Below are 15,002 nucleotides of genomic sequence, written 5' to 3' on the forward strand. Positions count from 1 at the left end.
CTACCATTCTTATTTCCATTTCAGTTCTCTAAGTCAAAATGTCATATAGAAAAAAGATGAAAAGGAATACTGCATTTCAGTCTGGATGAAACATATTCAAAAAAATTCTAGATCAACCTCATCTGCTTTACCTATGCCCACCCTCTTCAGTGGCACTTCATTGTCAACATTACCAAAAGCAGCTAATCAATGGAAATCCTAAAAAACAAAGTACTGAGGCTCATGCTAAATGCTAAAGTTTCACAACATAAAGGAGGTACATGGCTTGCACAAGAAAGTTTCACAACAATTTAAAGATCAAGAACTGAATTCAAGTTAACTGTTTTCATCAAAATGGAAGTCATCTATAGTATGCTTGTTCTACATTAGTTAGGCTGAATATTCTTTTTTCCATTCAAGCAAGTCCTGAAACTAGTTGGTACCTAAAATGAAGTCCCAAACTACTTAATATTCCTACATGGTTTATGTCACTGTAGTGATCTTTGACTAGACACCATACCACTCAGGTAGAAAGCAGCACAAGCCTGAGGGTGACTGAACATTGAAAGTTTTCAATGTATCACAGTAACAAATACACCTATACTAAATCACATGGATACTAGTGAGAGAGATGATTAACACTAGTCAGTTCCTATCAAAGTTTCCAGGCCAGGACTTCCACCTTTCAGAGTAACTACAAGTACTTTGGCTTTCAACGCCAATAGGAAGAGAATGCTTATTAAAGCATGCTTACTAATCATAGAAGATTGTCAGAATTTTCTTAACAGAATTAATTCGATCACTGCTAAATTTCTTAAAAAGAAAATCATTCTACCACTGAGAATCAGGCACAGAGGTGGATCAATCGATGACTTGAACTTTACCATGTCAGCATCCTGTAATTCAGCTTGCTACATGCTGAAAGACACCAGAATCACAGTCCACCTTCTGTTTTCTCTTTGCTCTAGGAAGGAATTAAGTTCTTGCCACTCCTGCTATACTCTAATCTCTTTACTATTGCTTCTGACACATCAGCTTATTTACCTTGGCTGAATGTGGCTGGATAAAGTTAAGAGACTGTCTATTCCCTGTCATCTACAGAGGAAAGGGGGAGGCGCCCAGCTGCTGTTTCTTCTGTTCAGCGTCTCCTTCACTACAAGACCTTGTAACCATTTAAAAGGTCTTCAAGAACAATGACAAAAATTGGGTCAGGTGATTATTGGCACACTACTAGTTCATTTTACTCTCATTTTGATTGTGTATCTTTAATGTCTCGTAACATCTTACATGCCAAAACATGTCTGAAATCACTTGGTCAAAGGGCAGCCTAGGTCTCACTGCAGGAAAATTCTCATTGATTGGATCTGGCCCTGAGCTGCAGTCTAGAAGTGTCCAGTAGAGTTGTGGAAGGCTGTACTTTTCAGTTCCACTGCCTACAGCAAAGGTATAATAGACGATGAATTAGCAAAATGTTCAGCACCTTCAGTGCTGAAAGAGGCACTGAACAAGATTTAGTTAAAATCCAGGACAAGGGGCAACGGGCACAAACTGAAGCATAGGAAGTTCCATCTGAACATGAGGAAGAACTTCTTCACTTTGAAGGTGACGGAGCACTGGAACAGGCTGCCCAGGGAGGCTGTGGAGTCTCCCTCTCTGGAGATATTCAAGACCCGCCTGGACAAGGTCCTGTGCAGCCTGCTGTAGGTGACCCTGCTTTGGCAGGGGGGTTGGACTAGATGACCCACAGAGAGGTCCCTTCCAGCCCCAAACATCCTGTGATTCTGTGAAAATATCCTTACCTTTGGACAGTCGCACTAACAGCAAAGCTCTGCTGTGAATAGCGCTATTCACTGAGCAGATTAGGATGTCCAGTTCAAAGATTTACACTTCTATCCAACTCTCGCTGACTTTCACTGGGACTTGCTTAATACAGCGCAAATGTTACCCTGCTTATTGAAAATGGTTACTAGAGCTGCAATGATCTCTGAACGCTACCATGTGGCCTTGATGCATGCTGAACTAGCACAGAGCAGACCATCTGTCAGTCCTTCAAGTACCATGGACACACAAGTACACACAGAGGTGAGTAAAGATTAAAAACTACATTCAGAATTTCCCTGTCTCTAAACAATACTGCAACAGTGACCTTTCACCAACAGTGGAAATGATAAAACAACACTTAAAAATGGCAGATTATAAAAGCAACTGTACTTCATCAGCTCAACCAGCTCTCCTGGACTGACAGTGAAGACACATCTGCATTGTGAAGGCACGCTCTTGCAGCTTGTCTTGTTGTCTTGCCTCTTTACTAAGCAATTAGGTTTCTGTGCATATCATTCAGCAACTCTGGCTATAAACTGAAGATTTTGTCAACCTTTTAAGAAGCTGAAAATAAAAGAATAACACAGCTGGTATGCATAGCAGACCAGAGCCAACAGAACAACCTTGCACAGTATATACATTACTACACAATATTGACAAAAGCTTTATTATTCCTTCATGCTGAAACTAAAGGAGAAATTGTACCTGACAATTATTCTCTGTTTCAAAGAACTGTGTCTTTCACAGCACTGCCCCTGTCAACTTTCAGCAGGTGTTTCAACAGGAGTGGCCATGTCTCTCACTAGACACTTAAAAAAAATTTCTATATTCAGAAGACCTTCTCCTCACACAAACTACAAAGACAGTGAGGTTGTTACCTGAAACTCAGATAAGGTTAAGCTGTGCTGATCACTTGACTGATTCTCCTTCCAAAAAGTGCTTAAACAAAATTTCACATTGTTTTGAAGCAACTTCTTGCTTGATGACTGTTTATGTCACCAGCTCTAAGGCTCTAAATGACTGGATTCTTTGTGATTCCAAGGGCTAAAATCTCCCTAGGTATTTTCTTTCTACATTTTTTAATCTGCTTGAATGAGATGGGACCGATACTGGGTTTTTTTTTTAAACAAGCACATAAAATCTCAAACCATAATGAAATATGAGATTCTGCACTACGAATCTTTTAGTTTTCCATTTCAATTCATTAATTTTTATAAATGGGAAAAAGATAATGGATGGCGCCTAGGGAACCATAAAGCAGCTCTTCTGCCAAGTGATACCAGCTAGCTGATAGCTAGACACTTGAATAGCTGCACTGAAACCTCACATTCTTGCATTATACTACACAAACTGTTCTCACTACCTACCCTCCCGCCACTTGTACACTGATAATTAAATTAGCAGCACATAGCCCTGGAACAGACCACATAAGCCTCTGATAACCCACTTGGCTGTTAATGCCCAGAATGCTTCACTCAAACCTCTGTAAAAATCTATACCTATCAGGTACTGATCATGCTAGCTTTGTTAAAGGTTAGGTGAAATATGAAATTCAACATGTAGTAAAAGCCAAGAGAATCTGTTTTTCACCTACAAACCACTTGGACACAGAAAAAACATTAAGGAAAGTTCCTAAGCCAGGGTGAAGAAGATGCAAGAATTACTGCAAGGCTTTGCAGTCTCACAAGTGCTGCAGAAAGCCAACTAATTTGATTATCGCTTTCCGCAACAAATGTGTCACCACAACAATAAACTAAAAGGCACATTTCTGTCTGTTTTGCACAGAGATAACTGTTCTGTAACACATAAGGGAATGAGACCCATAATACATACCCTGCACATTACCATAGCAGATATTTGCTCCAGACCTCTGTTGTCCCTGGATGGGCTTTTCAACAGGTCAGGCTGAAAGATATCTCACTGTGGGCTTCTGCAACAAGTCAATCATGCCTCATTTTTCATTTGATAAAAAAGTTGCCTGGAGTGTTTCTTTGGGGATCCCCTTTGCTTATCTTCAACCATATAATACAGGACACAGCTTCAATATATATTCAACCTTTCTCAAGCTTCTTGGAATCTGCGAAGTTCTGAGAACATTATGCTGACTGTGAACAGATTTATGTGTATGTTGAATGGCTATGTTGTTTTGTTTCACAGCTATGCTATTTTCTTCAAAATTATGATATTGACTTAACTTCTCAGGATCCCAAGATTAGCACAGAATGAAGCCAACTGAACTCCTTAAAATCAGAGTAAGTTAAATCCAATACACACTTGAAGTGGGGAATTGTAGCAATGATCAGATATATTGCATCTTGAAACAGTCTCAATCTTCCTATCAACAGGAAATACTAGCAGGATCACCAGATTCTTCCCAACCCAAAGGATGATGCACACAGAGGTTGAAGGCTAGAAGGTTTTTTTAACATCCATGCCCTCGCAAAGATCTCACTTCACAGCCCCCATCGTAACTCTTCTATCTCAAGGAATAGCTAGATGCTATTAGAGCATAATAAAGCAGTGTTATACACAACACAGGCATCTTCTTTTTCAACACTGGTAAGTTCTATGCCCTGTCACATACCTCACCTGACACACTGACACTTTTCTCCTAGGAACCGCAGAAGACATAGTGGGACATTTATCTGTAGATCATCCAGTTGGAAAACATATTTGTTATCTACCCACTTAAGCTATTTTTATCTCTCAGCTTTTATCACTGAGATGAGAAGGGGACTCCATGCACTCAGTCTCCCATCTCTTACCTGGATTGCAAACTATTTCTATTATAACAAACTTGTCAATGCAGCTTTAATATGACTTCCTTCTGCTTCAAGGTCTTCTCTGTCATACAGAGTTTTACAGGTTTCAGTGCACAAGGACAAATGACTTTACTGAAATACGCTTATAGAAAGTGTGGCATAACAACTTATATGATCATTTTTCTTCCCAAGATCTCAAGTGCATGAACAATAAAAGCTGCAGAGAATAATGAATACAATCATTAGTGTAAAAAGATTTATAGAATCATACACTTATTTAGAACACAAAAGAATACTATAATGAAGAGCAAGTAGTTACCTCCACAGAAGCAGAAAGTAATAGTGCTAAATCTGACTTTATGCAAAGTATGTAACTGCAATAATATGGAAACTCACTATGCTAAGAGCTACAGTTCAGGCCTAACATATAGTACATTGTCTAGAAACACAGCAAAAAGTCATATTTAAGTCTATATACTCTTCAAATGCCCGTACAGTTGCTCCTAGGTAATAATTGTTCCATAAGACCATTGGAGACAGAAAGTAAATCTGGCCAAGATACAAAGTTTAACATCTTGGCCCTACAGTAAGTCCACCAGCTTAGTAAGCAGGCATTCACAGTAGCGTTATGACCCTAATATGAATGTGGGCCAAATTCTGCCCTTACATGCATATGTAGAACTGAGAATCAGTGAGAAACAGCCCAACTCCAGAAGACAGCTCAACTCAGTCAACTACACTTCTCACACCACCTATGTTTAAGATCTACTCTAACTTGCCTTAACTTCCTCAAAATTACAAGACCCATGAACACTACTAACATTTAAATGCTGTAGTGAAAATCTTAACCAGTGTTCCTTACCTCACACGTAAAATGTTATAATACATGCTCAGAAATCCGCTTACACAAAGGAAGGAGAATGGGTCTTGGATGTAAAACAGATTAAATATTTGGTTGGCTTCTGTGTACAGTATCAAAAACTTTCATACATAAAGTATGAGCACTCTTAGTATCAGCTATATAGATGCACATGCATGTTTGGCTGAAATCAATTGTAGAGGATACCAGCTTAACAACAGTAACACCGACGTATACATATAGCCAAATCCGAGAGCTGTCCCAAAAGCTACCCAAAGTTTTTCATATCAACGTAAGTAAATTTCAAGCTGCAAAAACAAAGCTGAAAGAGAAATCTATATTCAAGGCACAAAAAAGTCATTCTTGCTTCTAACAGTTGTAAGTAGGACACTTATTTTGTACTGGCCGCAGATCCACAAAGATGTACTCAGAAAGCTCAAAAAAACATGCTGCATGAACCACCATATTCCGTTGAATGACATCAGTGAACGCTGAATCTAAACGCTAGCATAATCTTTCCTATTTATTGCAAGCCAACGTGAGAATTTATGTACGGACTTCTCTGCACTTTTGTTGTTCAACTATCCAATCATTAAGGAAAATTATTGCTACTGATTAATTTTAATATATTGAGTTGCAGGTATCTTTCATTTTTAATCCTTTTTCCACCGATCAATAAACCCTTCAGGATATAAGCATTATGAGAAGATTCTAAGCCTTACCTGTCCACAAGGAGCATTTTGCAAGGATATAGTAAACGCTTCAGATGTACGGCTTTTTGCTAGAATATATTGGCAGGTAGCTCGGAAAGTGTATTTGCGCCCATCAAAGGTCATGAAATGGATGTCTCCTGAAACTGAGCACTCAGCTGAAAAACATAAATAATGTATCTAAGTACGTAGAAAAGTCAGTATACTCTCAACTGTTCTTACTGCTGTAGAGTTCATACACTCTGACAGATGCTATAACTTATAAAATTGTATTCATATTATAACCATATACTAGGAACACAGTTAGGAACTGAGCCTCATCCTTGCTTTTGTTACGGAGTTCTTACCTGATGACGGGCCAGGATAACTAAATAATTCTTCCCCCAGAAGGAGGCAATAATATGTGTGATCCTTACAATCTGGATATTTGATTTGTGGCTCTAAAAACCAATTTGCAGAAGCATTAATCACTCCCACAGTTAATCGATAACTCTAAGACCAGACCAGTGATTGAATCTATTGGCAGATACAAGAACCATAAGGCCATGGATACCTTTAATACGCAAAATCCTTTTGACTTTAATCTCTGTAGTTCAGATGCCTGTCTACGAAGTGGTAATAACACCCCTCATTCCACAAACATGTTATGAAAATAATTAACTGATATTTGTACAATACCTAGATACTATATCACTAGCCAGCAATACTGGGGGGGAAGTAGTCTCGCCATAAGTCTGTCAAGTAAAGATTGCATATGGAACTTCAGTTAAATGACAAGGGTGACCAGGTAGTGCCATCTACCAGAGACACTATAGTGACATATAGGGAGACACATTCTTGCACTAAGCTGAAAGCCAGCTGCCTGCTATTCAAATCCTTTTAATATTTAATCTGCTCTGTGTACAGATGTATTTATATGTAGATAGAATTAAAATTACAAATTATATAGTGAAATATCATGTTAAGATCTAACAGTAATATTTTACCCCAAGTAAAAATTCAGTTATTAAAAAATTATTCAAGACTTTCACATACCTGGACACGTAAGATTTGTACAAATCCACTTTCCTCCAATGCAAGTGCTGAAATAAAACCAACAAGGTTTCATGCTTTTTTTGGTGAAGTATATATGGCTGTCCCTCAGTTGTTCTTCCTGGATTCCTTCTCAATGAAATGAACACCAAGCATCTTTAGTCTCAGAGAAGTGTACAACACAGCTATCACATTCACTATAATGCCTGGAAGCTGTGGCAAGAGCTTGTCATGAGGATATAATCAGGTGAAATTTCATCCATGTGTTCAGTAACACCTTTCTTTTTAGGTCCTTGATAACCATTATAAAAGTTAAGGATGATTAAAATTCAGAAGAATAAACACAAGGAATTTGAATCTTATTACTTAAAAAAAATAGAACTGTTGTAAAAAAAGAAGTTGCACTATTCAAGCTCACCAGTTTTCTTCAATTAAGTTGATCCAATAAAAGGCATTATCTCTTCCTACAAACTTTCCTTTCCAATGTAGAAAATTAACTTAGAAATTCCCAAAACCGCAGCTTAGTGTCACAATGACATGAAGCTCTTTGTGTTCAAGGGAGACAACACAACCAGGAGACAAAAAGTCAAAGTAATTCTCCCGTTAAGATTTTGAAAACTAGATTCCTTTTAGTTTGAGGCAGAATTCAAGGTGAAAAGAGCATTAAATATTACAGTGTTCTCTGCAATATCTGTCATTTGTTCTTCTTAGACATTAATAGCTCTATAGTTTCTTTTACCTTCATTGCAAAACATACATGAAACAACAGGTTTTGTATGTAGAAACAGTAAGGACTTACCAACTTTATTTATTTTTTAACTGAAATAGACCTTACAGAAGTTCTCTCATGACCACAACAGGATTAAGTCCACAGTGTAAAAAGAAAAATTACTAACCAGTTATTACATTCCTCATAAACCACTGAACCCACTTCAAAGAAACTTCCATGGTAGTCACAAGGACAGTCCATAGGCTTGACACACACTTCATTTTCATAAATTAAGCCTAGAAGAAATAAAACAACAAGAAACAAGTGAAACACCTGTACAAATGGCTGATGGAGTACTAACAAGTATACCCAAGAACATCACAGTCATATATGATAATGAAACTCTAGACTATTTGGTAGTCATTTTTGCAGAACAAGTGTGCATTTGAACTATATTAAATAAATTACATTACATGGACCAAATCCCTAAATTGCTTGAGATACACTAACAGTAGTATAAGTAACAGGTACTTAATATTGGGGGAGAGGGGGAGGAGACCACCCACACAAAAAAAACCCAAAACAACCACAGAAACACCAAACCATGTTGCTTTGAGTACCTTTGAGTTCTCTTTTGACTCCTTTACAAATCTGTGCCTCTGTATGGTCCTTATTTTAGTATAGTGGATTTTTGCTTTGTTTGATTTTTTTGTTTTCTTTTGGTAAGCACCTGAACTTGCAGATATTCTTCAGAAAAAAAAACAACCACCAAAACAACCCACCAAAATATCCCTCCCTCATCCTCCCCCCCCCCAAAAACAAACAAACAAACAAAAAAAAACACCAAAAAATCAGCAACTACCAGAATCAGGAGGATGGCTGCCCTGTCAACAACAGAGTAAACCACATTTTTCACTCAAGTTGTGGAGCTCTACAGCTAGAACATGGATCTGTGCTGAAACCTATTCCCACTTCTTAGAGAGAGGAAAAGGCTCTTGTCAGTTATGAGGAAAATAAGGTCATTCATCTACACTTTGTTGGCATGGTGTTTATGAAGAGCTCCTGTGAATGTCTTAATCTAGCCAGGCCATATACGTATTATAAACTTGGTGGAGACCAATCTGAAAGTTATATGGAATCAAATACTATCTATTTGAGAATCAAAACTTACCATCTGGACAGTAGCATCCATCAATGCAGGGAAGCTCACTGTCAATGCACTGTGATTGCTGATGACATGAAACAGGGCAACAGTTGATGCATTCATTGTAGGTCAAGGGTTCAGCACAGGTAATCACTGAAAAACAGAAACAGACAGAGAAATAAAAACGTATTGTGCTACTGCCTCAGGGCTTTACTTTTTGGTAAAATTTCAGGTATTTACTTTTTGGTAAGTCAATTGAGTATCCGTTGTCTAGAACAATGAAACAATGTCTTTCATAACACACACACACAGACAATACGCATATATTCATATTCTGTCCATTAAAGGTGCATTGACAAGGAATGATCTTAAATTGCACCAAGGGAGACTCCGGGAAATTTTCTCACAGGAAACCAGCATAAGAAGTGGTAGAACATGCATTAATAAACATTTTTTGAAACGCAAGGAAAATCTTCTGTCATGAACGACAAAGCAGTTTTGGTCCTGTGTTCCAGACAGGTGAAGAAATTAGATGATTTGTTTCAAACTTCCTTTCTGTAACTCCTAAGATCATGACTTATGCAAGTGTAATTCAAATTTCATTTTAACGCTCATGACCCACATTTTATACATCGGAAAGCCATGAAGACTTTGACAATATTTGAAAGAGTAGCTCTATGGAAAAAAAAATAGTTAATCATCTTAAAAGAATCTCTGATATTTCAGTAAGCAGGTTCTTAAAACAAATTTCAATAAGCTTAGTGCTTTCAATACATTCCGTAAAAATTGCACATATAAAAAAGAAATTCCACTGCATTTAACTAGCTTTGAAGTGAGTCCATATTTACGTTTTCATTGAGAACTGAATGAATTCAAAATAGGAGGAAGGACAAAGAAGTAAAAGTATAAAGAGCACTCTTTTCAAAATACAACTACTAAGCAGTATTTCCAAGTACGAAAAGATCTGCATACCACACTGCTGAAAGTGCATTCGCCATCCATGAAGTGGCTTTCCTGCTTGGGCGCATGCTCTGGCATATTCTGTTAATGCTCGACACCAAGTTGCATTACCAACCGCTGACCTTACACAAACAAAAACTGAAATATTATTTTCCACCTACATTCAAACATGCAATTTTAACCTCATGAATGCTGCTGCATGGCATACAACCACATTGTTTGAATCTAATAATTTTCTGAGGTACTGTGTTGTTTGGGTAGGTTAAAAGTCTTAAATGGATAAGACATTCTGCCACACTTGAAGACAGGTCATCAATACATTCGAGACCTGACGCTAATTGCCTGAATAAGTCCATGAAAGCCAGAGATATAGCAATATAAATAGACTTGAATAGAGGTCTCAATTTTTACAAAAGGAAAAACATCCTTCAGAAAACTCACAAGAAAAAAGTGTAAGATTTCCATCAGTGAGTCACTTCTCATTGGATTAATACTCATTGGTTGACCACCTTCATTGGATTAACATGCGCCTTGAGGATGCCAAACAGACTCACTATTACTTTACTTTAAGGTTAGAAATACTAATGAAGTTGCACATTCAGAATCAAAACATATGCCGTACTCAAGGGAAGGTGCACTAATAAATTATGAAAATATCTAGGCCTGATTTTGGTCATCCTTATACCAAAGAAAACACGATCTACTCTACAGAGATTTCTGGCAGTAAATCTAGAACAAGCGAGAAGTGCAAGAGAATAGAAGAATGTTACAGAAAAACTGATATGTAGAAAAAGACACACATTGGTTATGTTAACATTTACAATTCGTTTTCATGATAGAAGGACAATGTTTTTTATAATAGCTTTGGAATGACCTAAAAACTTTCACTTACATGCAAAGATCGTTGGTGCAGCTTGCCATAAAAGGAACAGGACTCACATATTCATGACATTGTTCAAACGGGGGATGTAACAGGATGTTACACAAAGCATATGCCCTCTGAAATGAATGAGATAGCTGTTGTGAAGAGAAGGTTTTCAAAAATAAACCTAAGCAGAATAGAATACTACAGAAAATCAGAACTGACATTTCAGTCTGTGACTGGGAATCACTCTCCTCTTATCAACTAGCAGCAGTGGCTAGCAACATAGTACTCTCCACGACATTCAGAATATTGAATCTTTTATCTACGGTCATACCAATAGTAGTAAAAAAATACCCCTTCCCTTAGAAAGGCACAGACCACGTTGCAGCTAAGCCCAGATCACCTGAAACAGTCTTCATTTTAGTTAAATTGCACAGTAAAAGGCAACAGAAATAAAACATGCCTGGCATCAGCTTTAGTTTGAAAGCACTTCATTTCATGGTTATATCTTGAAAACATTACTTAGAAGGAAAAACTACTTCAATGTGATGGACAAAAGTAATAACAATTCATTTTTTAAACAGTGGCAAATTAACTGTGCTCTCTTTCTGGTTTTGCCTCCCTGCCTTTTTCTATCCTTCCTAAGGGAAGGAATGTGAACCAGCTCTAGAACGCACCCCTACTTTACAACTTTTCATTCATTTAACCTCAGATTCGAACAATTCTATTGGCTGCTATACAGACAATATAATATTTGAAAAGATCAAGAATTCAATTTAAACTCATACAGAAGAAAAGTGGTGGGAAAAGGAGGGGACAATGGAAGCTCTGCTGCAGCAACCATTTTAATCCACCTCTCCAAAGCAGAGCTGAGAAAATTTACACTCTCCTTCAAAGCGTTAAGCCAAATTCTTGCTCCAATTAGAGTCACCAAACATTGTAATAATCCTGTTGTGTTGATCCAAACCTCTAGAGATTCATGGCTTTGTGTCAGGCAGGGTGGTTCATTGAGAAGAGATTTATCCCAATTGGGTGCTCCTTGCAGAGGATTTTCCTGCCAGCTCTCTACGAATTCTGTTACATCATCTGTCAGTTTTCCTAAACAAGACACACACACACGGAGTCACACAGCTAGTTGCAAGAATGACAACATTTCTATAAGGTTCCCCAGGGAAACATCTCAATAATCAAAATATCACATGAAGCAGAGAGAGCCAAACCATTCCTACAACTAAATGAATCAGCTATTAGTCCAAAGACAATCTGGTCCTTTTCAGAAACAAATATACTTTTAAAATGGACTACAGCAGAAAGGCTTCAGAATGGCAGAAAGCAGCATACTCATGCGACTTAGCAAGGAAGGGCTTTAGCGAGCAGGACTGTGCCTGCCACAGTAATTGAATGGAAGAAAGGAAAGGAAAGCTGTAATAAACTGTATCTACACAGGTCTACGTTGTTACTTTAAATGAAACAGAGAGTCTAAAATCCAAGAAAGATGAGGCATTCCTGGGTCACTGCAAGGCTACAGAATGATTGTATACATCAACCAAGCAAAGACATGACTTTTTCACTTCAGTAGAAATGTCCATGCTAGCTTTAAACTAGCTAAGAAAGGTATTATCCATCATAGGCAAGTGGCGACTTTACTTACTACTTGGATTACCCATGAATTAATATCTTGCCATATCTTTATTACTACTGCTCTCCAAGCTAATTAGATACAGCTAGTATGCAGCATATCTACTTGTGCTACAATCACAGCTTTATGTGACTGAGATACCCTGAGAAAGGTGAGAGGGTAGAGGAAAGTCTCTGAAGGCGGTGAGGACAATGAGCTATTGATCTTTGTATTATTTTAAGCATTTTGATTCAGTGAGTGAACTGTTCAACGGGGATAAGAGCTGGTATTAGTGCAGAGCTGATGCTTTCTAAAAATTGAGGGGCACACTTAAGAGAGCAAATCTACTACATAATGTACTCTGAGCTTTGAGGTAGTACTCTACAGAAATATCCTCATTTTAAAGAGGAGGAACAACGATTTAAACAGTCCAAAGCAATGATTTCCAGAAGTTCTTATCACCTGAGATCCCTTTCAAGGGGCCCGATTTTTTTCCCCAGTTCTTTTTATTTTATAGAGGTCTTCACTCAATATTTATCGAAGACTCTTCAAAGTATCTGAAGTTGGCATCCAAGGATCACTGGTCACTTCTGAAAGTGTTAGCATAAATGAAGTGCCAGATCAAACAAGATGTGGCAGTCTCCATGAATTTGATTCACTAATTAAAATTATTGCTTTTTTTCCCCAAGAGCAGTATCTCAGGCTTCCACAGACTCCTATATAAACTAGCTAAGAGGGCAACGCACATTTAGAATTAGATTTTACTTTTGAAGTGCTAGGAAACTGAAGTACAAATACCATTGTAGGTAAAGGAGTAAGACAGCTTTTTGTCAGGCTTTTTAAAGATCTTCCTCCCCAGAGGAATATTGAAATATTGAAATTGGCCCTTTTCACTAACAATATAATCTACCAGAACCATTTCCATATCACATTTTGCAATTAAAAAGTTGCCGATCTTATATTCAATTAGCATTACAATTAAAAACTAAGCAAAATAACATCTATTTAACCTGAAAAAAACAACCTGTATTAACACAAGAGTCAGTATTTTTAAATACTCACCATAACTAGTTTCAAGATCATCCTGCAGGATAGCATTATTGTTTCCACACAGTCCATGTGTTTTGCCCAGGTACTCTGGTGCCATTTTGATATACACTGCAGAGGTACCATCCCAAGCCAGAGTAAAGGCATACTGGTGCCTGACTAGGAAGTATCCAGCTAGCTTCTGAATGTGTAAGTTTCCAATAATAGAAGGTAACTGTACTCTAATAAATGAGACAGAATCAAAAACAACTTTACATGAGAAGGTATCACTACTAAAAGTAAATTACTTGCTGATTTAAGGACTTCCTCCTACATCTGAAAACCTGATATAAATATTGAGTAATCCCACTAAAAAAGATGAAGTTGCAAATAAGAGCATAAATCAAAGGATTAGTGTCAATGGTTATGCTTCTTAATACTATGTACCGCTCATTTAGGTATCACCTTCCTCAGACGCTACTCTGTGAATCAGGAGTAATTATTACAGTTGTGGTCTGGATAGGCTTTTTTTAAGCTACCAACAAACAAGTCATCTAGTTTACACCTATTATCAAATTGGTATCATGAGATTAGTTCCAGTGTAACTACAGCATCAGAAGCAAAGGAGCTGTTACCCATATCCTTTATAGGTGACTTCACTGCTCATCTTTATCTGTTCATCTCCAGAAAAGAATAAACTAACAGACCTTCTGCAGGAGTAAGGAGAAGAATGGCACTCAGGATCATTATTCACCTGTCAAATAAAATCACTAGCGTCAAAGTCAAGATTTTATTCAAACTCTTTGTAATCCACGTTACACAACTAATACTCCCAATCCCACCTTCAGCATGTGAACAAGTAGTTTGGTCCCGTTCTTCCCCCAAAACATGAGTACAATTAGCACTCTTCTTAGAGCAGTCTTTTCACAGCAGCAGCAGGTTTCGAAAGTACACACATCAGTTTCCTTCCAGCTATTTACATTTTGTGCTATAGTAACTGGTACCCCACATTACATTAGAATTACATCTAGATTACACTCTAGAACCCCATACTATCATCACAAGTTATTTTTAATCTCTAAATATTAATGCATTATTAGCAAGCTCAACAGCTAAAAGGAACAGTGAAGGGCAGTCCCCTACCTGTATGGAGAAACTCTGTTCATCTAATTCAGTATGTCTCACAAGCGCGTATGTGGATTTGCCAGAAAAATAATAATAGAGTCCATCGAAAGTTTCAAAATTATATTGACCCCATGTTCTGCATATATGATCTCTTTCAGCACCTGTATTATACACTAAAAAAAGGAGAGTCACTTGAGAAGTACCACTGATTTTTGGATTCAATCTGTAGTTGATATGTATGTATGTATGTATATTGTATTCTGTGAAATACCACCACAGAAAAGAAAGGCGAAAATAATGGGGCATGAAGGAACTTGTAGGCAGAGGGTAGTCATTCTTGTAGTTGTGGGAACTTGTGTACAATCCCAGAAACACAGTAAGTTTTCTCTCTT

The 15,002-nt window shown here is 37.6% G+C and overlaps 1 protein-coding gene across 1 annotated transcript in view; it reads right to left on the reverse strand.

The window, feature by feature from the left end:
• OTOG (otogelin) overlaps positions 1-15,002 on the reverse strand; it is a 125,767-nt gene that overhangs the window by 84,688 nt on the left and 26,077 nt on the right. Inside the window, exons 6-15 of the mRNA XM_075425267.1 lie at positions 14,629-14,783; positions 14,121-14,239; positions 13,522-13,727; positions 11,809-11,939; positions 10,869-10,975; positions 9,989-10,098; positions 9,044-9,169; positions 8,060-8,168; positions 7,167-7,213; positions 6,144-6,289 (exon numbers count right to left, since the gene is read on the reverse strand). Of these exons, the coding sequence (XP_075281382.1) occupies positions 6,144-6,289; positions 7,167-7,213; positions 8,060-8,168; positions 9,044-9,169; positions 9,989-10,098; positions 10,869-10,975; positions 11,809-11,939; positions 13,522-13,727; positions 14,121-14,239; positions 14,629-14,783 (1,256 nt within the window). The remainder of the gene's footprint in view (positions 1-6,143; positions 6,290-7,166; positions 7,214-8,059; positions 8,169-9,043; positions 9,170-9,988; positions 10,099-10,868; positions 10,976-11,808; positions 11,940-13,521; positions 13,728-14,120; positions 14,240-14,628; positions 14,784-15,002) is intronic.

Source organism: Opisthocomus hoazin, chromosome 7, assembly GCF_030867145.1.
Source record: "Opisthocomus hoazin isolate bOpiHoa1 chromosome 7, bOpiHoa1.hap1, whole genome shotgun sequence".
In the NCBI taxonomy this organism is placed as follows: Eukaryota; Metazoa; Chordata; class Aves; order Opisthocomiformes; family Opisthocomidae; genus Opisthocomus; species Opisthocomus hoazin.